This window comes from Salvelinus fontinalis, chromosome 29, assembly GCF_029448725.1.
Source record: "Salvelinus fontinalis isolate EN_2023a chromosome 29, ASM2944872v1, whole genome shotgun sequence".
Taxonomy (NCBI): Eukaryota; Metazoa; Chordata; class Actinopteri; order Salmoniformes; family Salmonidae; genus Salvelinus; species Salvelinus fontinalis.
Window position 1 is genome coordinate 19,684,602 of NC_074693.1, and position 23,792 is coordinate 19,708,393.

The 23,792-nt window shown below is 44.9% G+C and overlaps 2 protein-coding genes across 4 annotated transcripts; one reads left to right on the forward strand and one right to left on the reverse strand.

The window, feature by feature from the left end:
- Window positions 1-34: 34 nt before the first annotated feature.
- Window positions 35-20,171, forward strand: pdlim3b (PDZ and LIM domain 3b). 2 transcript variants are annotated; one of them, XM_055888528.1, is made up of 8 exons: window positions 40-358; window positions 8,809-8,960; window positions 10,700-10,784; window positions 11,704-11,768; window positions 12,266-12,484; window positions 15,763-15,890; window positions 16,076-16,187; window positions 19,982-20,171. In XM_055888528.1, the coding sequence occupies exons 1-8, from the start codon at window positions 266-268 to the stop codon at window positions 20,169-20,171; spliced, it is 1,044 nt and encodes a 347-aa protein (XP_055744503.1). In that variant the 5' UTR covers window positions 40-265. The 2 variants fall into 2 exon arrangements, with proteins under 2 accessions (XP_055744504.1, XP_055744503.1); XM_055888529.1 differs by lacking the exons at window positions 11,704-11,768; window positions 12,266-12,484 and adding an exon at window positions 11,333-11,520 and having other exon boundaries at window positions 35-358.
- Window positions 15,958-23,678, reverse strand: cfap96 (cilia and flagella associated protein 96). 2 transcript variants are annotated; one of them, XM_055888531.1, is made up of 8 exons: window positions 23,349-23,678; window positions 23,000-23,099; window positions 22,607-22,829; window positions 21,971-22,108; window positions 21,717-21,792; window positions 21,397-21,576; window positions 21,124-21,296; window positions 15,958-20,198 (listed from the first exon to the last, which is right to left on the reverse strand). In XM_055888531.1, the coding sequence occupies exons 2-8, from the start codon at window positions 23,097-23,099 to the stop codon at window positions 20,156-20,158; spliced, it is 933 nt and encodes a 310-aa protein (XP_055744506.1). In that variant the 5' UTR covers window positions 23,349-23,678; the 3' UTR covers window positions 15,958-20,155. The 2 variants fall into 2 exon arrangements, with proteins under 2 accessions (XP_055744506.1, XP_055744505.1); XM_055888530.1 differs by lacking the exon at window positions 15,958-20,198 and adding an exon at window positions 20,703-21,032.
- Window positions 23,679-23,792: the final 114 nt, after the last annotated feature.

Genomic DNA, 23,792 nt, shown 5'->3' on the forward strand with positions numbered 1-23,792 from the left:
TTATAAAGGCTCCTGGCCAGAGAGAGGCTGCCAATCAGCTCTGGAAGAGCAGTGTGTCTGTGTGTGTGTGTGTGAGAGAGAGAGAGAGAGAGAGAGAGAGAGAGAGAGAGAGAGAGAGAGAGAGAGAGAGAGAGAGAGAGAGAGAGAGAGAGAGAGAGAGAGGAGAGAGAGGGGAGAGAGAGAGAGAGGAGAGGCATACTGTAGATTAGCCTACTGCTGCTTTGACTGCTGCTCTACCAGAAACAGGGTGACAGTTGGGAAGATAATGCCCCAGAATGTGGTCCTGGATGGGCCAGCCCCCTGGGGCTTCAGGCTCAATGGAGGGAAGGACTTCAACCAGCCCCTGACCATCACCAGGGTGAGTGACCACTGACCAACCTTAAATGTGATTAATACAATTTTAAAATAGATTCTAAAATTGACTCGTAGGTGTGATATGGTTACATTTTCTGGTGCCTGTTAAATGCAGAGCGGCAGCATTCGGAACTAACTGTAGACAATGGAGTGATTTCTGACTGAGACAGGCTTACAAAGAGTTACAGTAATCTAGGCTTGAGGAATTAAAAGCATGTAGAACTTTCTAAATATCAGTGACAAATAAAAAACTTGACTTTTGCTTTATATATAGATACTAATATAAGCAGGACTGGACAACCTTTACATGCTGCTCAAGATTTAGGTCTGTGTCAAAGAAGACACAAGGTTTCTGACCGAAGGCTTTACACTGGTGGACAAATGACCAAGGTCATTTACAATCCGGTTCTAGCAAGGTGTGGGTCAAATAAAACAACCTCTGATTTCATATCATTGAGCTGGAGGAAGTTGTCAGACATCCAACATTTGATGTCAGCAAGATACTGGTGGAAGGTTTGCTATGCTAGCTTGATCACTGGGTCTGATTGGTAAATAAAGTGGCATGTCATCTGCATAGCAGTGAAACTGAATTTTATGATTGCGGATGATGTCACCCAGGGGACTCATGTTCAGGGAAAAAAGGATGGGGCCCAGAATTGACCCTTGAGGGACACCATAGTAAATAAGTGCTGGGGACGATACTAAACCACCCATGGTCACTGAGAAATGTCTGCCACATAGATATGACCTGAACCAGTTGAGGGCTCTGCCGTAGATTCCCACCCACCTCTCCAGTCTGTCGACAAGAAGGTTATGATCAATAGTATCAAACATGACACTGAGATCCAAAAAACTAGGATAGAGAACTAGGTTAGAGCATTCACCGGCACCGTCAGCCAACAGAAAGTTATTACTGACTTTCAGTAAAGATGTTTCTGTGCTGTGAAGTGATTTGTTGTTCGTACTCATACTTAAATAAGCCACCAAATGCTTAAAAACAACTTTTTCTAACATTTGGATAAAAAAGTTTAGAGATGAGGAGGGGTCTAGATTGGGCTTTTTAAGGAGAAGTTGGACCAGAACAGTTTTAAAATAGGCTGGGAAGGAGCCAGAGGTCAGGGAGCTATTTACAATACACAGAATGTTGGGGCCAACAGTATGGATAACTTATTTTAGTAGTGCAGTAGGGACCATGTCCAAGGGTCAGGGGGAGGTCTTCATGTGAGGAACAGTACCAAGGAGGGACTCAAAGGATATTTGGTCAAAGGAGTAAAAGGAAGCAGTAGACAGTCTCAGAGTAGTTGCCTCTTGACCAGAAATGCTGGTATGGGGTTGGCTACTGTCAATCTGGGATCTAAAATGTTCTATATTTTCTGTAGAAAAACTTCGTAAAAACTGTTCGCCGAGACCAGGGGATGCAAGCATTTCATTGTTAAGGGGGCCACCAACAACACACTCAATTGTCTTAAGCAGAATGTTCGAGTTATGGCACTTCTCAGAGATCAGGGTACTTCTCAGAGATCACGGTACTTCTCAGAGATCAGGGTACTTCTCAGAGATCAGGGTAGAGAAATAGTTTGCATCTTTAACAGCAACATTGTAATTTCTCATCAGATCCTTCATTACTGTACGTCATAAAATACTTGAAATTTGCATGCCTTCAATTTACATGCAGCCTTTCTAAGTTCACTTTTTAAGGCATGACTGTGGTCATTTAACCAAAGTGAGACTGGCAGACAGTTTATTATTGTTTTTAACTGGTGCCACTGAGTCTAAAGTAGCCTGACATACAGTGCCTTCGGAAAGTATTCAGACCCCTTGACGTTTTCCACATTTTGTTACGTTACAGCCTTATTCTAAAATGGATTAAATAAAGAAAAATCCTCAGCAATCTACACACAATACCCCATAATGGCAAAGCAAAAACAGGTTTCTACATTTTTGCAAGTGCATTAAAAATAAAAAACAGAAATAACTTATTTACATACGTATTCAGATCCTTTGCTATGAGACTTGCACTGATCATCCTTGAGATGTTTCTACAACTATAATGGAGTCCACTTGTTGTAAATTCAATTGATTGGACATGATTTGGAAAGGCACACAGCTGTCTATATAAGGTCCCACAGTTGACAGTGCATGTCAAAGCAAAAACCAAGCCATGGGGTCGAAGGAATTGTCCGTAGAGCTCCGAGACAGGATTGTGTTGAGGCACAGATCTGGGGAAGGGTACCAAAACATTTTTGCAGCATTGAAGGTCCCCAAGAACACAGTGGCTTCCATCATTCTTCAATGGAAGAAGTTTGGATCCACCAAGACTCTTCTTAGCTGGCTGCTCGTGAGCAAGAGCAAGAGCCCGATGGTCACTCTGACAGAGCTCCAGAGTTCCTCTGTGGAGATGGAAAAACTTCCAGAAGGACAACCATCTCTGTGGAACTCCATCAATCAGGCCTTTATGGTAGAGTAGCCAGACAGAAAAAGGCACCTAAAGACTTTCTAACCATGAGAAACAAGATTGTCGGGTCTGATTAAACCAAGATTCAACTCTATGAATTCCCTGAATTCCAAGCGTCACGTCTGGAGGAAACCTGGCACCATCCCTACGGTGAAGCATGGTGGTGGCAGCATCATGCTGTGGGGATGTTTTTCAGTGGCAGGGACTGGGAGACTAGTCAGGATCGAGGCAAAGGTGAACGGAGCAAAGTATAGAGAGATCCTTTATGAAAACTTGCTTCAGAGTGCTCAGGACCTCAGACTGGAGCGAAGTTTCACCTTCCACAACAGGACAATGACCCTAATCACACAGCCAAGACAAACCAGAAGTGGCTGCGGGACAAGTCTCTGAATGTCCTTGAGTGGCCCAGCCAGAGCCCGAACTTGAACCCAATCTAACATCTCTGGAGAGACATGAAAATAGCTGTGCAGCAACGCTCCCCATCCAACCTGACAGAGCTTGAGAGGATCTGCTGACAAGAATGGGAGAAACTCCCCAAATACAGGTGTGCCAAGCTTGTAGCATCATACCCAAGAAGATTCGAGGTTGTGATCACTGCCAATGGTGCTTCAACAAAGTACCTAATAAAGGGTCAGAATACTTACGTAAATGAGGCCTCCCGGGTGGCGCAGTGGTCTAGAGCACTGCATCGCAGTACTAACTGCGCCACCAGAGTCTCTGGGTTCGCCCCCAGGCTCTTTCGCAGCCGGCCGCGACCGGGAGGTCCGTGGGGCGCCGCACAATTGGGCTAGCGTCGTCCGGGTAAGGGAGGGTTTGGCCGGTAGGGATTTCCTTGTCTCATCGCGCTCCAGCGACTCCTGTGGCGGGCTGGGCGCAGTGCGTGCTAACCAAGGGGGCCAGGTGCACGGTGTTTCCTCCGACACATTGGTGCGGCTGGCTTCCGGGTTGGAGGCGCGCTGTGTTAAAGAAGCAGTGCGGCTTGGTTGGGTTGTGCTTCGGAGGACGCATGACTTTCGACCTTCGTCTCTCCCGAGCCCGTACGGGAGTTGTAGCGATGAGACAAGATAGTAATTACTAGCGATTGGATACCACGAAAATTGGGGAGAAAAGGGGAGAAAAAAAAAAAAAAAAAAAAAAGAATACTTACGTAAATGTGACATTTCAGTTTTTATTTGTTATAAATTTGCAAAGATATCTAAAACCTGTTTTTCTTTGTCATTAGGGTGTGTAAATTGATGAGGGAAAAAACGATTTAATCAATTTTATTATAAGGCTGAAACGTAACAAAATGTGGAAAAAGTCAAGAGTCTGAATACTTTCCGAATCCACTGTATGTCATTGAAACTGTTCAGCAAATCAGCGGTATGACGACAAAGACCAGGATCACTAGGAGAGGATATAAAAGCAGTGATGCGAGAGAGATTGGGGCAGACTTTTATAAAAATAAATTATCATTTTTCTTGATATCCAATTGGTAGTTACAGTCTTGTCCCATCGCTGCAACTCCCCTACGGACTCGGGAGAGGCAAAGGTCGAGAGCCGTGCGTCCTCCAAAACACGACCCTGCCAAGCCACACTGCTTCTTGACCCACTGCTCGCTTAACCCGGAAACCAGCCGCACCAATGTGTCGGAGGAAACACCGTCTAGCTGGCGACCGAAGTCAGCTTACAGGTGCCCGGCCCACCACAAGGAGTCACTAGAGCGCGATGGGACAAGGACATCCCGGCCGGCCAACCTCTCCCCTAACCCGGACGACGCTGGGCCAATTGTGCGCCGCCTCATGGGTCTCCCGGTCGCGGACGGCTGTGATACAGCCTGGGATCGAACCCGGGTCTGTAGCGATGCAGTGGCTTAGACCGCTGCACCACTCAGTAGGCTAGGGGTGGCAGACATTTTTAGGGGAATGCATTTTAAAAACAATAATGAGATGGTCAGAGACAAACACATCAATAGTTTCCAAGTGATCAATATTCAGACCATAGGACAGCAGGAGATCAACACTATGGCCTTGGTAGTGTGTAAGCCCTGTGGCATGTAGCACATTCTAACTCTCCCTAGCTAGTGCATTCTTTAAATAACTCTGTCATATTTAAACATGACCAAAACCAGCTGGTCAATGAAATCCTGCAATGAACAAACTATTAGGTTTATGTTGTGGAGTGCGGTACACTAGAATGTATAAGGTGAGCTGTTGCTTGTTCAAGCAAACGATAAGACTTTCAAAATAGGAAAATTTGCAACATGACTCGGGGCTACGTACTGTATATGCTTGTCTCTATGAATGACGGCTACCCTCGCCAACATGGCCAAATGGCCTGGATGTCTAGTGAGGCACCATGGAGATCTCGAGTCACACCTGTCACAGCCAGGAGTACATATCTTCTTACCCCTCAGCCCCCTGGAACGCCCCTCGACCCCCAGGAACCCCCCTCGTCCCGCAGGAACCCCCCTCGACCCGGGTCCGTAACGAGCTGCTGAAGGAGCAGAGGGCATAGGACTGAGACTTAGCAGACTGTTAGTAGTGTAGGACTGACACACTTAGCAGACTGTTAGTAGTGTAGGACTGAGACTCTTAGCAGACTGTTAGTAGTGTAGGACTGAGACTCTTAGCAGACTGTTAGTAGTGTAGGACTGAGACTCTTAGCAGACTGTTAGTAGTGTAGGACTGAGACTCTTAGCAGACTGTTAGTAGTGTAGGACTGAGACTCTTAGCAGACTGTTAGTAGTGTAGGACTGAGACTCTTAGCAGACTGTTAGTAGTGTAGGACTGAGACTCTTAGCAGACTGTTAGTAGTGTAGGACTGAGACTCTTAGCAGACTGTTAGTAGTGTAGGACTGAGACTCTTAGCAGACTGTTAGTAGTGTAGGACTGGAAGAGCCTTGGCTCTTGACCCAAATGACACCCTATTCCCTTATAGTGCACTATTTTAGACCAAAATGAATGCACTATGTAGGGGATAGGGTACCATTTAGGACACAAATGTGTAGTGGCTGACTAGAGCTAGGATGGGGAGGTTACAGGTTTACTTAAGAGTCACACAGCAAGACTTGGTGAATACTTCCTCCAGCATTCCGGCTGACTGTAGATGATCCTTGAGCTGCACTTTCATGTTCTGGCTATTGTTTGAAATCTTGTCAGGAATGGTGCTAATGGTATATAATGTAACCCAGCACTGTAACCCAAAGTAATTGGGACCAATGAAAAGCTGGTTATTTTTCATTCCTCCCTTCAAGTTCATGTCCTGATTATTTAACTGTGATCCAATGCTACTTCTTGGAGGTTTTGAATGATCATTAGCTGGATAACGTTAACTTTAACTATGGGCTAGAAGAGAGCAGTCCAGAGTTAAAGACAGATATGACCCATAATGACCCAGGTTCCTGCTAACCAGCCTGATTTTGCTCCACATCGCTCTGATTAAGACCAGAACCTACATTCTGATTAAAGCCAGAACCTAAATTATGATTAAGACCAGAACCTACATTCAGAGTAAAACCAGAACCTACATTCTGATTAAAGCCAGAACCTAAATTCTGATTAAAACCAGAACCTAATTTCTGATTAAGACCAGAACCTAAATTCTGATTAAAATCAGAACCTAAATTCTGATTAAGACCAGAACCTAAATTCTGATTAAAATCAGAACCTAAATTCTGATTAAGACCAGAACCTAAATTCTGATTAAGACCAAAACCAAGCAGAAAGCATATCCATGCCATAGTCAGGGTCTGGGAATACAATAGTGATCTACAATTTAGGCCAAATGTGTCTTATCATAACCATGGTTATTTCAGTGATGCCTAATTGTTTCCTCTGCTGATTAGGTTTGTGACGTCTGTCCAACAACATTCTGCAACATTACTGCTCAAATCCCAGCTGTTATTCTATTAAAACCAACTACCCAACAATCTTGGTGTATTGCTCATACAAAAATAACTGATAAGCAACGGAAGACCATGGTTATATACTGTTGGTATACGTCCCAAATGGCACCCTATTCCTTTTATAGTGTACTAGTTCTGACCAGAGTCCATAGGGATTAGTGTTATAATATGAGTCCCATCTGTGTGAAAAGTATTGGTCATAAGGTGCCGGGAATTGGCTGGTAGTGATATCTTCATGTGGGTAGCATGTCCTTACTTGTGCAGTGCTCTTCTCTGAGAGGTGCCTCTGGGTCTATATGGCATGTTATTCACAACGTTGTCAAAGCCATTACTGATGATGCCTACGTCTAAACAGGAAACAGGTGTTCCAGTATGTCACTAAACTGCAAACAGTCTGCTTCTGCTTGTACTGTATGCCAGTCTGCTTTAATCTTGTAATAATGTGTGGTTATGGCTGCTATCTAATTGTGTTTTGTATGCGTATAGGTTTGAATAGTATGAGTGGTTATGTGATTTCATGAGGATGTGTATTAGTGTGGAACTGAGACTGTGTGTGTGGCTGACGTATTTTAAGCCCCTCCCTCTCAAATGGCTCTTACTTCCTGTCCTGTCATGCAGAGGTGTCATGGTGGTTCCTTTGTGTGAGAGGTGTCATGGTGGTTCCTCTGCGTGAGAGGTGTCATGGTGGTTCCTCTGTATGAGAGGTGTCATGGTGGTTCCTCTGTATGAGAGGTGTCATGGTGGTTCCTCTGTATGAGAGGTGTCATGGTGGTTCCTCTGTATGAGAGGTGTCATGGTGGTTCCTCTGTATGAGAGGTGTCATGGTGGTTCCTTTGTGTGAGAGGTGTCATGGTGGTTCCTCTGTGTGAGAGGTGTCATGGTGGTTCCTCTGTATGAGAGGTGTCATGGTGGTTCCTCTGTGTGAGAGGTGTCATGGTGGTTCCTCTGTATGAGAGGTATCATGGTGGTTCGTCTGTGTGAGAGGTGTCATGGTGGTTCGTCTGTGTGAGAGGTGTCATGGTGGTTCCTCTGTATGAGAGGTGTCATGGTGGTTCCTCTGTATGAGAGGTGTCATGGTGGTTCCTCTGTGTGAGAGGTTCTCACTTAGTAATTCCAGATGTCTGTTAGACAACAGAGTAGTATGAAACCACAAACAGACTACAGTCTGCCGTATGTGACCTGATACTGAGGACATGGCTACTGATACCATACAGTATAGCATACCAAAGAAGTTCATGTACTGTATTTGGTTCATACAGGTTAGAGTTAGGACTTGTACACCACGTTCAAATGAGGAGTAATATGAAACAGGAACGTAAAGGAGGCAGCTGTTATCAAGTTGTTTCCCTCGTAGAAGATATATGATACAGGCAGCGTAACGTAACAGAGCCCAAATGAATCATCCAGCCATAAATAGCCAGATAGATTAACCCAAGTCTGCATTAATCTGCCTTTTCAACAGAACAACAGGGAACTTAAAGTAGTGAGAGAAAGGGGGGGGGGGGGGGGGGGGGAGAGGGAAGCGTGGGCAGGTGGTGAGGCCCAGGCATGGTGAAGGGTTGAGATAAGAACCTGGAAGCAGAGAGGTGAGGTGACTACCTCTGGAATGACACTGACCAGGTAGGAGAGGGGCAAGGGGAGGATGTCAGGCCCCATTAGAGGCAGATAGAGAGAGGGAGTAGAGAAGAGGGGTGGGAGAGAGGGGGGGGGGGGGGGGGGGGGGAGAGGGGGGGGGGGGGGGGTAAGAGTGGAGAGAGAGAGTGGGGAGGGGGGGGAGAGTGGAGAGAGAAAGGGGGGGAGAAGGAGGAGGTTCTAGGCTTGGAGACAGAATGGATGCCTAAGCAGTTAGATCAGCAGGTTGTCAATAGTGTAATCCCCTATCCCATGTACTGTAGTCTGGCACCACACAGTGATGGACACGTCATCCACACAGCTTTATTTATAGGGCATGTAAAACACAGAATGGACTCCTATTCACACTCTGGGTGTAGCCATTACGTTGAAACAGCCAGTGTACTGCACTGTCTACCAACCACTGTGCTTCCCCGTCACTTCTCCCACACATTTGTGCCCCATTAGAACTGTTCAAACTAAAGTGGGGCTTGGTTTCTAGGTGACGCCTGGCAGCAAAGCCTCGCTGGCCAACCTGTGCCCCGGTGACATCATCCTGGCCATAGAGGGTGTGAGTACAGAGTGCATGACTCACAGCGAGGCCCAGAACAAGATCAAAGACCCTGCCTCCCAGCTCGGCCTCAAGATTGAGAGGTAGGTGAGCAAGCAGAATGACTGGGCTGTGTCCCAAATGGCACCATATTTCCTTATAAATGCACTACGTTGTGCCCTGGTCAAAATAGGGCCCTGGTCAAAAGTAGTGTACTATATAGGGAATAGGGTATATTTGGGATGCACACTGGTAATAAGATGATAACACAAGTACAAGGACACCAGCCATCTATGGTCAACTTTTGTTTACAGTAGTGTACGCATGAAAGATAGATAGTTATGAACTGGGTGGTTCGAGCCCTGCATGCTGATGGGCTGAAAGCTTTGGTATACCACGGGTATGACAAAACATTTATTTTTACTGCTCTAATTACGTTGGTAACCAGTTTATAATAGCAATAAGGCACCTCGGGGGTTTGTGGAATATGACCAATATACCACGGCTAAGGGCTGTGTCCTAGCACTCCCCGTTGCATCGTGCGCAAGAACAGCCATATACCACACCACCTCGGGCCTTATTGCTTAAATACACACCACACAATGTTGAATACTCTAGCAGTTATGACATTTAAATACACACCACACAATGTTGAATACTCTAGCAGTTATGACATTTAAATACACACCACACAATGTTGAATACTCTAGCAGTTATGACATTTAAATACACACCACACAATGTTGAATACTCTAGCAGTCATGACATATAAATACACACCACACAATGTTGAATACTCTAGCAGTCATGACATATAAATACACACCACACAATGTTGAATACTCTAGCAGTCATGACATATAAATACACACCACACAATGTTGAATACTCTAGCAGTCATGACATATAAATACACACCACACAATGTTGAATACTCTAGCAGTCATGACATATAAATACACACCACACAATGTTGAATACTCTAGCAGTTATGACATTTAAATACACACCACACAATGTTGAATACTCTAGCAGTCATGACATTTAAATACACACCACACAATGTTGAATACTCTAGCAGTCATGACATATAAATACACACCACACAATGTTGAATACTCCAGCAGTTATGACATTTTCTTCCTTCAAGATTTTTTATCAGGATCCGTATTAGCAGTCGCCGATGGAGACAGTTAGTCTTACTGAGGTCCTACATAGAACAAAAATACATTACAGACTTTACAATTTACATACATTTAAAAACATTAACATGTAGTGTGTGTGTGCAGCTATCAGTTACACATACATGTCAGTACGTACACACAACACACTAACAGAAATAAAAAGGAAATCAAATCACGTTTTATTTGTCACATACGCTGAATGCAACGGGTGTGGACTTTACCGTGAAATGATTGCTTGCGAGCCCTTCCCAATGATGCAAAGTCTAACAAAGGTACAAAAATAGTAAGTCAAGGGGAAACATTGACTGTCTGTCTGTGGCTGAGCCATAGTGAACTTGTTAGGCCTTTATGAGTGGTTGCCGGGCGCACGGTGCTCAGTCAAAATGCCAGGGCTGCATTCCATCTCTTTGATTCATAACCTCATGAAACTGTTTGAGAGTCTTGCGTGGGGTCAGAGATGCTCGTGTGGGGTCAGAGATGCTCGAGGCGCTGATGTAAATTACGAGTGCAGCAAGGGCATGGTTGGGTCAAAATGCTAAGCAGCTGGCCTGTCTGGCTACAGTTTGATCTGGATTTATTATTTAATGTCAGGAAGGAAGGAAGGCTGCTGTATATCAGGGTTTGATTGACCGTGGACTCTTTCTCTGTCTGTCTTGCAGGCCTGAGACCAAACTGTGGTCTCCCCAAGTCACAGAGGATGGGAAAGCAAACCCATTCAAGCTCAATTTAGAGGCAGAACAGCAAGTAAGTAGCCGAAGGCATAAACGGTTTTAGGTTAAGGACTACATTCCGATTCAAATCAATCCCTCTCCTGGTGTTTGTGTGGTTGTGTAGAGTTACAGTATAGCTGCTATTCAATTCAATTGAATTAAATTGTCCCCTTCAGGCAATTCTAGGGTTATAGTGGATCTTCAGACACATACAGTGTAGCTTGTAGAGCTTTGACCACTGCATGCAGTGTGTGTATCGTGTAGCTTGTATAGCTTTGTGTACAGTATAGCTTGTATAGCTGCATGCAGTGTGTGTACCGTGTAGCTTGTATAGCTTTGTGTACAGTATAGCTTGTATAGCTGCATGCAGTGTGTGTACCGTGTAGCTTGTATAGCTTTGTGTACAGTATAGCTTGTATAGCTGCATGCAGTGTGTGTACCGTGTAGCTTGTATAGCATTGTGTACAGTATAGCTTGTATAGCTGCATGCAGTGTGTGTACCGTGTAGCTTGTATAGCTTTGTGTACAGTATAGCTTGTATAGCTGCATGCAGTGTGTGTCTCTGTCTGGCTCCACATGTAGGAGTTGAAACCTATCGGTACAGGTCACAACCGACGCGCCCAGCCCTTCATGGCTGCGGCCACCATAGCCAACGGACGCCAGGTGGTGAGTTCCTCCTACAACACCCCCATAGGCCTCTACTCCCCAGGCAACATCCAGGACGCCCTGCACGGACAGCTCCCAGGCCTTGTTCACGATAAGCATGAGGGGTGAGTAAGTGCCAGGCTGATCCGGACCCCCTTCCTGATGCCCCGTGGACCCCACCTCTCCCCTCCTCCACCTGGTGTCACTAACCCTGCCTCTTGCTCTCTTCTCCTCCCTGGCTGCTCCTCTTTCCTCTCTCACTCTATAACCTCAGAGTGCCTCTCTAACTCCTCTTCTGTTTTTCACAGGACCTGGGCTACTTTGAACACAAGTTTAACGTCAGGCCTAAGCTCTTCTTACCTGCAGGCCAAAGGTCACTAGTTTCAACATCTCCCTACTGATGCAGTAATACAGTAATACTAGTTTCAACATCTCCCTACTGATGCAGTAATACTAGTTTCAACATCTCCCTACTGATGCAGTAATACAGTAATACTAGTTTCAACATCTCCCTACTGATGCAGTAATACAGTAATACTAGTTTCAACATCTCCCTACTGATGCAGTAATACAGTAATACTAGTTTCAACATCTCCCTACTGATGCAGTAATACAGTAATACTAGTTTCAACATCTCCCTACTGACGCAGTAATACAGTAATACTAGTTTCAACATCTCCCTACTGATGCAGTAATACCGTAGTCAGTTTTATTCAGTCACAGAGTAAATGATCTCATACTTACTGATTGTAATATTTCTATATAGCTGCAATAACTCATCTTCCATCTTTCCTGTCTCTTTCATGTGTTGTGCTGTCTCTTCTTCCCTGCCCTACCTCTGGCTTTGCAATCACTGACCACCGCCCTCAGCGAGTGCCCTCCTCCGCAAGGCCTGATGGGAAATGGCCATCAGACGGTGGTCACCCTCTCCCCCCCTGACCCTCCCCTGTCTGCTAACTCCGGCACAGACCAACCCCTGGCCCCCAGTGCTCAGTATAACTCCCCCATTAACCTGTACTCTGAGGCCAACGTCTCGGCCGCTCAACAGCTAGCTCAGATCACCTCACTAGAGGAACAGGTCCCTCTAAGGTAATCATAGGTGTGTGTGTGTGTGTGTGTGTGTGTGTGTGTGTGTGTGTGTGTGTGTGTGTGTGTGTGTGTGTGTGTGTGTGTGTGTGTGTGTGTGTGTGTGTGTGTGTGTGCGCTATTCCGAGGAACACCTCGCCAACAGCCAATGAAATTGCAGGGCGCCAAATTCAATCAACAGAAATCTCATAATTCAAATGTCTCAAACATACAAGTATTAGACACCATTTTAAAGATAAAATTCTCGTTAATCCAACCACAGTGTCCAATTTCAAAAAAGCTTTTCGGAGAAAGCAGAACATATCATTATGTTAGGTCAGCAACTAGTCACAGAAAGCATACAGCAATTTTCCAACCAAAGAGAGGAGTCACAAAAAGCTGAAATATTGATCAAATTCATCACTAAACTTTGATGATCTTCATCAGATGACACTCATAGGACTTCATGTTACACAATACATGTATGTTTTGTTCGGTAAAGTTCATATTTATATCCAAAAATCTTAGTTTACATTGGCGCTTTATGTTCAGTAGTTCCAAAACATCCAGTGATTTTGCAGAGAGCCACCTCATTTTACAGAAATACTCATAATAAACATTGATAAAAGATACAACTGTTATGCATGGAATTTTAGATACACTTCTCCTTAATGCAACGGCTGTGTCAGATTTAAAAAAAACTTTACGGAAAAAGCACACCATGCAATATTCTGAGTACGTCGCTCAAACGACAAATCAAGCCAATCCGCCATGTTGGAGTCAACATAAGTCAGAAATAACATTATAAATATTCACTTACCTTTGATGATCTTCATCAGAATGCACTCACAGGAATCCCAGTTCCAAAATAAATGTTTGATTTGTTCCATAATCTCCATCATTTATGTCCAAATTCCTCCTTGTTGTTCGCGCGTTCAGTACACAATCTAAACTCACAACGCACGGGCAGGTCCAGGCAAAATTTCAGACGAAAAGTCATATTACAGACCGTAGAAACATGTCAAACAAAGTGTAGAATCAATCTTTAGGATGTTTTCAACAAAAATCTTCAATAATGTTCCAACCGGAGAATTCCTTTGTCTATAGAAAAGCCATGGAACAGAGCTCGCTCTCACGTGAATGAGCGTCACCACCTCAAGGCATTCTGCCAGACCTCTGACTCATTCCCCTCATTAGGCCCCACTTCACAGTAGACGCATCAGACAAGGTTCTAAAGACTGTTGACATCTAGTGGAAGCCTTAGAAAGTGCAACATGACCCCATAGACACTGTGTATTCGATAGACCAAGAGTTAAAAAACTACAAACTTCAGATTTCCCACTTCCTGGTTGGATTTTTCTCAGGTTTTCGCCTGCCATATGAGTTCTGCTATACTCACAGACATTATTCAAACAGTTTTAGAAACTTCAGAGTGTTTTCTAACCAAATCTACTACAAATATGCATATATTAGCAACTGGGGCATAGTAGCAGGCAGTTTACTCTGGGCACGCTTTTCATCCAAACGTGAAAATGCTGCCCCCTATCCTTAATGAGTTTGAGCCAATCAGTTGTGTAGTGACAAGGTAGGGGTGGTATACAGAAGATAGCCCTATTTAGTAAAAGACCAAGTACATATTATGGCAAGAACAGCTCAAATAAACAGAGAAAAACGACAGTCCATCATCACTTTAAGACATGAAGGTCAGTCAATTTGGAAACTTTCAAGAACTTTGAAAGTTTCTTCAAGTGCAGTTGCAAAAACCATCAAGCGCTATGATTAAACTGGCTCTCATGAGGATCGCCACAGGAAAGGAAGACCCAGAGTTACCTCTGCTGCAGAGGATAAGTTCATTAGAGTTGCCAGCCTCAGAAATTGCAGCCCAAATAAATGCTTCACAGAGTTCAAGTAACAGACACATCTCAACATCAACTGTTCAGAGGAGACTGCGTGAATCAGGCCTTCATGGTCGAATTGCTGCAAAGAAACCACTACTAAAGGACACCAATAAGAAGAAGAGACTTGCTTTGTCATAGAAACACGAGCAACGGACATTGGTCTGATGAGTCCAAATGTGAGATTTTTGGTTCCAATCGTTGTCTTTGTGTGACGAACAGATGACCTCTGCATGTGTGGTTCCCACCGTGAAGCATGGAGGAGGAGGTGTGCTGGTGCTTTTCTGGTGACACTGTCTGTCATTTATTTAGAATTCAAGGCACACAACCAGCATGGCTACCACAGCATTCTACAGCGATATACCATCCCATCTGGTTTGCGCTTAGTGGGATCATCATTTGTTTTTCAACAGGACAATGACCCAACACACCTTCCGTCTGTGTATGGGCTATTTGACCAAGAAGGAGAGTGATGGAGTGCTGCATCAGATCACCTGGCCTCCGCAATCACCCAACATCAACCTATAAGGACTCTGGGCCAGACCCAGATGCAGACCCAGATGCAGACCCAGATGCAGACACGGGAGGATGTTGGTTTGAAGCGTTTGATATTTATTAGTTCCAAAAGGAGTAGGCAAGAGAATAGTCGTGGACAGGCAAAAGGTCAAAACCAGATCAGAGTCCAGGAGGTACAGAGCGGCAGGCAGGCTCGAGGTCAGGGCAGGCAGACTGGTCAGGCAGGTGGGTACAGAGTCCAGAAAACAGGCAAGGGTCAAAACTGGGAGGACTAGTAAAAGAAAGAATAGCAAAAGCAGGCACAGGGGAAAAACACGCTGGTTGACTTGAAAGAGACAAGACAAACTGGCACAGAGAGACAGGAAACACAGGGATAAATACACTGGGGAAAATAAGCGACACCTGGGGGGGTTGAGACAATCACAAGGACATGTGAAACATATCAGGGCGTGACACAACCCAATTGAGATGGTTTGGGATGAATTGGATCGCAGATTGAAGGAAAGCAGCCAACAAGTGCTCAGCATATGTGGGAACTCCTTGAAGACTGTTGGAAAAGCATTCCAGGTTGAAGCTGGTTGAAGCATGCAAAGGTGTGCAAAGCTGTCATCAAGGCAAAGGGTGGCTACTTTTAAGAATCTAAATGATAAAATATATTTTGAATTGTTTAACACTTTTTGGGTTACTACATGATTCCATATGTGTTATTTCATAGTTTTGATGTCTTTACTATTATTCTACAATGTAGAAAACAGTAAAAATAAAGAAAAACCCTTGAGTAGGTGTGTCCAAACTTTTGACTGCTACTGTATATTATAGTGAAGGCCAGAGGAATTCCAGAAAAAGGTACCATATGATAAAATCCTATCTCCTCTCCCTCTTGCATCCTAGTGGTAAGACACTGTCCTCCATCAAGGAGTCTCATGTGTACCGGATGCTCCAGGATGACCAGGATAGGCCACATGAACCACGTCAGTCAGGCTCCTTTAAGGCTCTGCAGGAACACGTGGAGACTGATGGTGAGCTAAATCCAAGCATACAGACTACTTCTCTACTCTGACGGCACTTAATAACAAAGTACACATGTTTAAGTAATTATTTATTGATAAAAGGTAGAATGAGCAGGGTTGGGTAGAAACGGATTACACGTAGCAGGGATTGACACCTTAACACAGCAGTAAACCAATGTTTTGTGCATTAATAGGAGCAAAGCCGTTGATTACTAGAAGTGTAAGAGCTCCAGTGACAAAGCCTCCTACACCTGCGGGATCGCTACAGAAACTACCCCTCTGTGACAAGTGTGGAAACGGCATAGTGTGAGTACCCACTACCCAGGCTGACAGGAAATAAGGCACTGGAGTGCCATGGTGCTGCCCTCTCCCAATGACTCATCTGATCCTGCCCTCTCCCAATGACCCGTCTGATCCTGCCCTCTCCCAATGAACCGTCTGATCCTGCCCTCTCCCAATGAACCTGCCCTCTCCCAATGAACCGTCTGATCCTGCCCTCGCCCAATGACCTGTCTGATCCTACCCTCGCCCAATGACCCGTCTGATCCTACCCTCGCCCAATAACCCGTCTGATCCTACCCTCGCCCAATGACCTGTCTGATCCTACCCTCGCCCAATGACCTGTCTGATCCTACCCTCGCCCAATGACCTGTCTGATCCTACCCTCGCCCAATGACCCGTCTGATCCTGCCCTCGCCCAATGACCCATCTGATCCTACCCTCGCCCAATGACCTGTCTTATCCTACCCTCTTCATATTCCGGATAATGACTAAACCAAAAATAATGTAATAATAAACCACAAAGGACCTCCGCTACATTATACACATGTGAACAAGGAGGTAATGAGAAACCATGGCAGGAATGTTTTTGCGGTGAGGAAACACAAGATCTGTCCTCTCTCATCTTTTGGTTTTGGGGGATGAAAGTAAGAAGTACATGAAAGGATCGAGTTAGGGAATATACCTGCCTCTGATACTTTTGATGTGGTGGGGCACATCTGCTGTTGCATAAGACCAAGGTCTAAGTGGGGTATGGTTAGAGCTATGGTGGTTTTGGATCCATAAATATATCTGGATGGCAAAGTATAACCTCCTGCCTAGGCTAATTGCACACAGCGCATAATAACAATAATTCAGAGCATTGGGAGGAAGTGTCTGGTAGACAAGATTAGGCAAAGTAAGACAGTCAACTCTCTTGTCCCCTGGTCCCACAGTAAGACAGTCAACTCTCTCTTGTCCCCTGGTCCCACAGTAAGACAGTCAACTCTCTCTTGTCCCCTGCTCTTCTGCTCCTGAAGTAAGACAGTCTTCTATCTCTTGTCCCCTGGTCCTACAGTAAGACAGTCAACTCTCTCTTGTCCCCTGGTCCTACAGTAAGACAGTCAACTCTCTCTTGTCCCCTGGTCCCACAGTAAGACAGTCAACTCTCTCTTGTTCCTGGTCCCACAGTAAGACAGTCAATTCTCTTGTCCCCTGGTCCCACAGTAAGACAGTCAACTCTCTCTTGTCCCCTGCTCTTCTGCTCCTGAAGTAAGACAGTCTTCTATCTCTTGTCCCCTGGTCCTACAGTAAGACAGTCAAATTTCTCTTGTCACTGGTCCCACAGTAAGACAGTCAATTCTCTTGTCCCCTGGTCCCACAGTAAGACAGTCAACTCTCTCTTGTCCCTGGTCCCACAGTAAGACAGTCAATTCTCTTGTCCCCTGGTCCCACAGTAAGACAGTCAATTATCTTGTCCCCTGCTCCCACAGTAAGACAGTCAACTCTCTCTTGTCCCTGCTCCCACAGTAAGACAGTCAATCATCTTGTCCCCTGCTCCCACATTAAGACAGTCAATTCTCTCTTGTCCCCTGTTCCCACAGTAAGACAGTCAATTCTCTTGTCCCCTGGTCCCACAGTAAGACAGTCAACTATCTCTTGTCCCTGCTCCCACAGTAAGACAGTCAATCATCTTGTCCCCTGCTCCCACATTAAGACAGTCAATTATTTTGTCCCCTGTTCCCACAGTAAGACAGTCAATTCTCTTGTCCCCTGGTCCCACAGTAAGACAGTCAATTCTCTTGTCCCCTGGTCCCACAGTAAGACAGTCAACTCTCTCTTGTCCCTGCTCCCACAGTAAGACAGTCAATCATCTTGTCCCCTGCTCCCACATTAAGACAGTCAATTCTCTTGTCCCCTGTTCCCACAGTAAGACAGTCAATTCTCTTGTCCCCTGGTCCCACAGTAAGACAGTCAACTATCTCTTGTCCCTGCTCCCACAGTAAGACAGTCAATCATCTTGTCCCCTGCTCCCACATTAAGACAGTCAATTATTTTGTCCCCTGTTCCCACAGTAAGACAGTCAATTCTCTTGTCCCCTGGTCCCACATTAAGACAGTCAATTCTCTTGTCCCCTGTTCCCACAGTAAGACAGTCAATTCTCTTGTCCCCTGGTCCCACAGTAAGACAGTCAACACTCTCTTGTCCCCTGCTCCTACAGTAAGACAGTCAACACTCTCTTGTTCCCTGCTCTTCTGCTCCTAAAGTAAGACAGTCTTCTATCTCTTATCCCCTGCTCCCAAAGTAAGACAGTCAACTCTCTTTTTCCCTGCTCTTCTGCTCCTAAAGTAAGACAGTCTTCTATCTTTTATCCCCTGCTCCCAAAGTAAGACAGTCAACTCTCTCTTGTCCCCTGCTTCTTCTGCTCCTAAAGTAAGACAGTCTTCTATCTCTTGTCCCCTGCTCCCACAGTAAGACAGTCAACTCTCTCTTGTCCCCTGCTCCCACAGTAAGACAGTCAACTCTCTCTTGTCCCCTGGTGCCACAGTAAGACAGTCAATTCTCTTGTCCCCTGCTCCCACAGTAAGACAGTCAACTCTCTTGTCCCCTGGTCCCACAGTAAGACAGTCAACTCTCTCTTGTCCCTGCTCCCACAGTAAGACAGTCAACTCTCTCTTGTCCCCTGGTCCCACAGTAAGACAGTCAACTCTCTCTTGTCCCTGCTCCCACAGTAAGACAGTCAACTCTCTTGTCCCCTGCTCCCACAGTAAGACAGTCAACTCTCTTGTCCCCTGCTCCCACAGTAAGACAGTCAATTCTCTTGTCCCCTGGTCCCACAGTAAGACAGTCAACTCTCTCTTGTCCCTGCTCCCACAGTAAGACAGTCAACTCTCTTGTCCCCTGCTCCCACAGTAAGACAGTCAATTCTCTTGTCCCCTGCTCCCATAGTAAGACAGTCAACTCTCTCTTGTCCCCTGCTCCCACAGTAAGAGTCAACTCTCTCTTGTCCCCTGGTCCCACAGTAAGACAGTCAACTCTCTCTTGTCCCCTGCTTCTTCTGCTCCTAAAGTAAGACAGTCTTCTATCTCTTGTCCCCTGCTCCCACAGTAAGACAGTCAACTCTCTCTTGTCCCCTGCTCCCACAGTAAGACAGTCAACTCTCTCTTGTCCCCTGGTGCCACAGTAAGACAGTCAATTCTCTTGTCCCCTGCTCCCACAGTAAGACAGTCAACTCTCTTGTCCCCTGGTCCCACAGTAAGACAGTCAACTCTCTCTTGTCCCTGCTCCCACAGTAAGACAGTCAACTCTCTTTGTCCCCTGGTCCCACAGTAAGACAGTCAACTCTCTCTTGTCCCTGCTCCCACAGTAAGACAGTCAACTCTCTTGTCCCCTGCTCCCACAGTAAGACAGTCAACTCTCTTGTCCCCTGCTCCCACAGTAAGACAGTCAATTCTCTTGTCCCCTGGTCCCACAGTAAGACAGTCAACTCTCTCTTGTCCCTGCTCCCACAGTAAGACAGTCAACTCTCTTGTCCCCTGCTCCCACAGTAAGACAGTCAATTCTCTTGTCCCCTGCTCCCATAGTAAGACAGTCAACTCTCTCTTGTCCCCTGCTCCCACAGTAAGAGTCAACTCTCTCTTGTCCCCTGGTCCCACAGTAAGACAGTCAACTCTCTCTTGTCCCCTGCTCCCACAGTAAGACAGTAAATGCTCTCTTGTCCCCTGCTCCCACAGTAAGACAGTCAACTCTCTCTTGTCCCCTGCTCCCAAAGTAAGACAGTCAACTCTCTCTTGTCCCCTGCTCCCACAGTAAGACAGTCAACTCTCTCTTGTCCCCTGCAGAGGCACAGTGGTGAAGGCCAGAGAAAAGTTCCGCCACCCTGGATGTTTTGTGTGCTCCGACTGCAAAGTCAACCTGAAGCAGAGGGGCTACTTCTTTGTGGAGGGGCAGCTGTACTGCGAGACCCATGCCCGCGCCCGGACGATACCTCCAGAGGGACACGATGTCATCACCGTTTACCCCACGGCTTGAGACCAGTGGACCGGGACATGCACAGACCTGTCAAATGGAGCAAGAACTGTAACTTACCACTCCCCTTCTCATACAGAATATTTCAGGACAAAATACATGATATATGGTTTCACAAGCTGCACAGAGGATAGGCCATACTACAGTGGCGTTCATCAACTTAACACCCTGAACTGAACATATCAATATCTGTGGACATTATGATGCAATTGTGAATTTGCTTATCACCTTCAAAAACGCAACCATTTATCTTTTTGAAAAAGGAATATGTTTGTTATGCCTTGTGAATACCAACTGTGCCTTGTGAATACCAACTGTGCCTTTTGAATACCAACTGTGCCTTGTGAATACCAACTGTGCCTTGTGATTTGAAGGTTTTCTGAATATGTTACCATTGGTAATAAAAAAAGAAGACAAACGTATTTTCTTGTTTGTGTCATGTCCTCTTATTACCACGTTCAAGATAGTCTGCATTGAACTAGTCAGCATTAAACTACACTGTGAAATCAGTTAAATCAGTCAACAAAAAGCTCATCAGAATTTCAAAGTATGCCTTTAATACATCAATAAAATCCAACAGGAGCCGGTTGTCTACTTGTTAGGAGTTTCCATGGAGACTCATCAATCATTTAGTGCAGGTCAGGCATCATGGTGTGGCTTCCAGCTTACTCACTCAACAGAACAGCAACATTTCTTAGTGCTATTCTGGATTTTTCAAAAACTTCAAATATCAATGTGAAAGATCATAAAAATATATTGATATTTGAACAACATAAATTCAGTACAACCTCAGATAGCAAGTTTTCACATCAGTATGCCATCACAGATGGTATATTCATGGTGTAGTTTGCAGAGTGCACTGCCCTGAAAAACCAAAGACCCGAACAGTCAAACACAATTTCCTCTAAATATTATTCTGTCTGAGAGGATGTGGATGGCCGAGATGGAGTCTCACCTGTTCACATTAACACTGATGATGCTCTTCACCGGGGTGCTCTTTGGTCCGGGAGATGGGTGAAATACCTTTCCTTCCTTATTCACGGTCACAGATTTGGATCTCCGGGTGATGTAGAGGTCAGCAGAGTGAGTGGGGTAAATATCAAACGTACCTGCTTTCATGCCGCCAATCTAAAATAGAGAAAACCTCCTCATAAAATCTCCTCATAACACACACACTTGTAATAATAAATCATAAGGTCTGATGTCTGTGTCCTCTCTGCACTTTCACTGTTTTGTTTGGTGAGCTGGGTTTGAAGGGAACCACAAATCTCTTCTTCTCCTCCAATCTCTTCAGAGGTGGCAGAGGCTTGTCCAGTTTGTATGGGTTGTTGTCGAAACATTCCTTTGGGTGGAGGTTCAAGTGGAAAGCACCACCTTTCAGCATAGCTTTATGGCTTACTGTCTCTTTCTGAAAAACATACACTCCCTTGTATAGTTAGAGAACGCATGCACCTCTGGATATAAATGATTATCTTGGACACTGTTTCAACCATATAATTACATTTAGATATCTGTGGTTTCAACACTACTATTTTCCTGGCCTCTCACCTTCAACATCTCATTTGCTCTGTCATAGGGGTCCGAGGAGTAAGGGACAACTTTGGACAGGGTGACATTTGGATAGCTATGGGACAAAAGGCTCCATCACTATCCATGCATGAAAACAGAATACTGTACTGTTAAGTATAGGGAAACAACACCATGGTTGCATCCCAAATGGTCCCTTAATCTCTACAAAGTGCACTATATAGGAAATAGGGTGCCATTTGGGACACATCCCATCATCTACAGACATACTGAACCTGTATCCACTTCCCCTCTTGGGTGGGTTGGTGAGGATGTTCTTGCCTGATGGTTTGCACAGCTTCCTGGGGACCTTCATAGGACTCATGGCCTGGATGGGACCACTCAGAGTTCCGTAATAGCTGCCAACCCCTGACCTTGAATAATGGGAGTAAGCCAAGTTCTGGCATCAATCGCTGCATGCCACTGGAGCAAGCAGACTGTCTAAGAAATGCAGTATAGTTTGTTCAGGTCTAATTTAATTGGGCCCCCAGTAATTTCCATGGTCTCAGCTCTCTAGAGGAATACAGAATGCATGATGCAGCTGGGGAACAAACTGCATGACGGAGTGGAAACGGAGCTCTGGAGGTCTTTCTCATGCGCTAATTCAAATTAAGCCTGTAACCATGTCAACCTCAACTATTTCATATAAATGACATTGTCTGTTTTGGTCAGGGAGATCAATTCTTTATTTGTTTTAATGTTTAAGTCTCTTAACGTAATCAAGATCATCACCAAAACAAGGGGATCATGTCTATTCACCATCTGTTCTAATGCAGCCTTTTAAAGTCGTGTTAAGCCTAAACCTCAAGTAGATGTGTGCTCTGCCATTAAGCACACGTCTGGGAAAAATAAAAAATGATCTCATGGCTTACGGTTTCTTCTCTCCATTGCTGGGGAGGAAGGCGCTGCCTACGTTCTTCTTGGACTGCTGACTCCTGTATTGCCGGGCGAGCCTCACAGGGTCTGTGAGGGCTTCTTTTTCAAAGACCCGCTTGAAGTGAGTGTCAAAGTAGCCCACTTGTAACCCTGACTTCTTCTTGGTGGCCCCACCAGTCAGTATTTGTTTACCCTTCTGAGCAGACTCATTGCAGGGACCTTAAATGGTAGGTGAAATAGAATTTAACGTTACATTGTTTTACCATAAATATTACATCCAACTATCTCATCTTGCCTTACTTGTCTGTATATACTTCAATAGTGTGCAATATATATCATCTAATTGAATTCCCTTGTCCACTGTCATTATCTAGACATGGTGTACATACGCTGAATAAAAGGGGTGTATTTGTCTCCAATGGAGATGTATCGCATTTCCTTGAAGACTCCAATCCTCTCCATATCTGACTTCCCTCCTTCTGGGGGCATCTTTAGGGAATAACAGTGAGCCCAAACACCAATTACTATTCAATTTAATAGCTACCTCTGTAAAGTAAATGTTGATCATTTGTATTCTCTTCAATTGTTATAATGGATTATATTCTCAACCCTTGATGAACTCTCCTAGGTTTATGGGATGACACCGTTGGAAATTCCATAATAATAATAAATCAATAGATAATCTTTAATAAATAACTGAACTTAAAAATTACGTATTATTCTAAAACAGAAATCTACCTTTAATTCGCGGGTCTTCGATCCTCAGCTTGGTTTATAAAAGTATGAATTGTTCTCGTTCCTGTATCTGTGTACATTGTGTTACCTTGGCGTCCGTTGTGCACAAGCGGGCGAGAGGAGGGGCTGTAGCTATCGTCTTTGCGGAGAATATTCGGATTCCATCTAGTCATGTAGCCTACGCCTTTTTACTTGTCAGTAAAAGGAAAATATAATTTATATTCTCACTTGGCATATGGCAATATTAAACATCCCGTGTGGGGTTGAGGGGTATCTCTCTACACTCTAACTATGAATTATTCTCCACTGCAATGGTAACTCACACACTGCACCACCACCTGGAAATATAATTAATGAATTATTTCGCAATTATTTTGTCTCACTTGCAAAAAATATTTGAGTTTCCAACTAAACATAAACGGATTTACAACATAGCCTAGACATCAG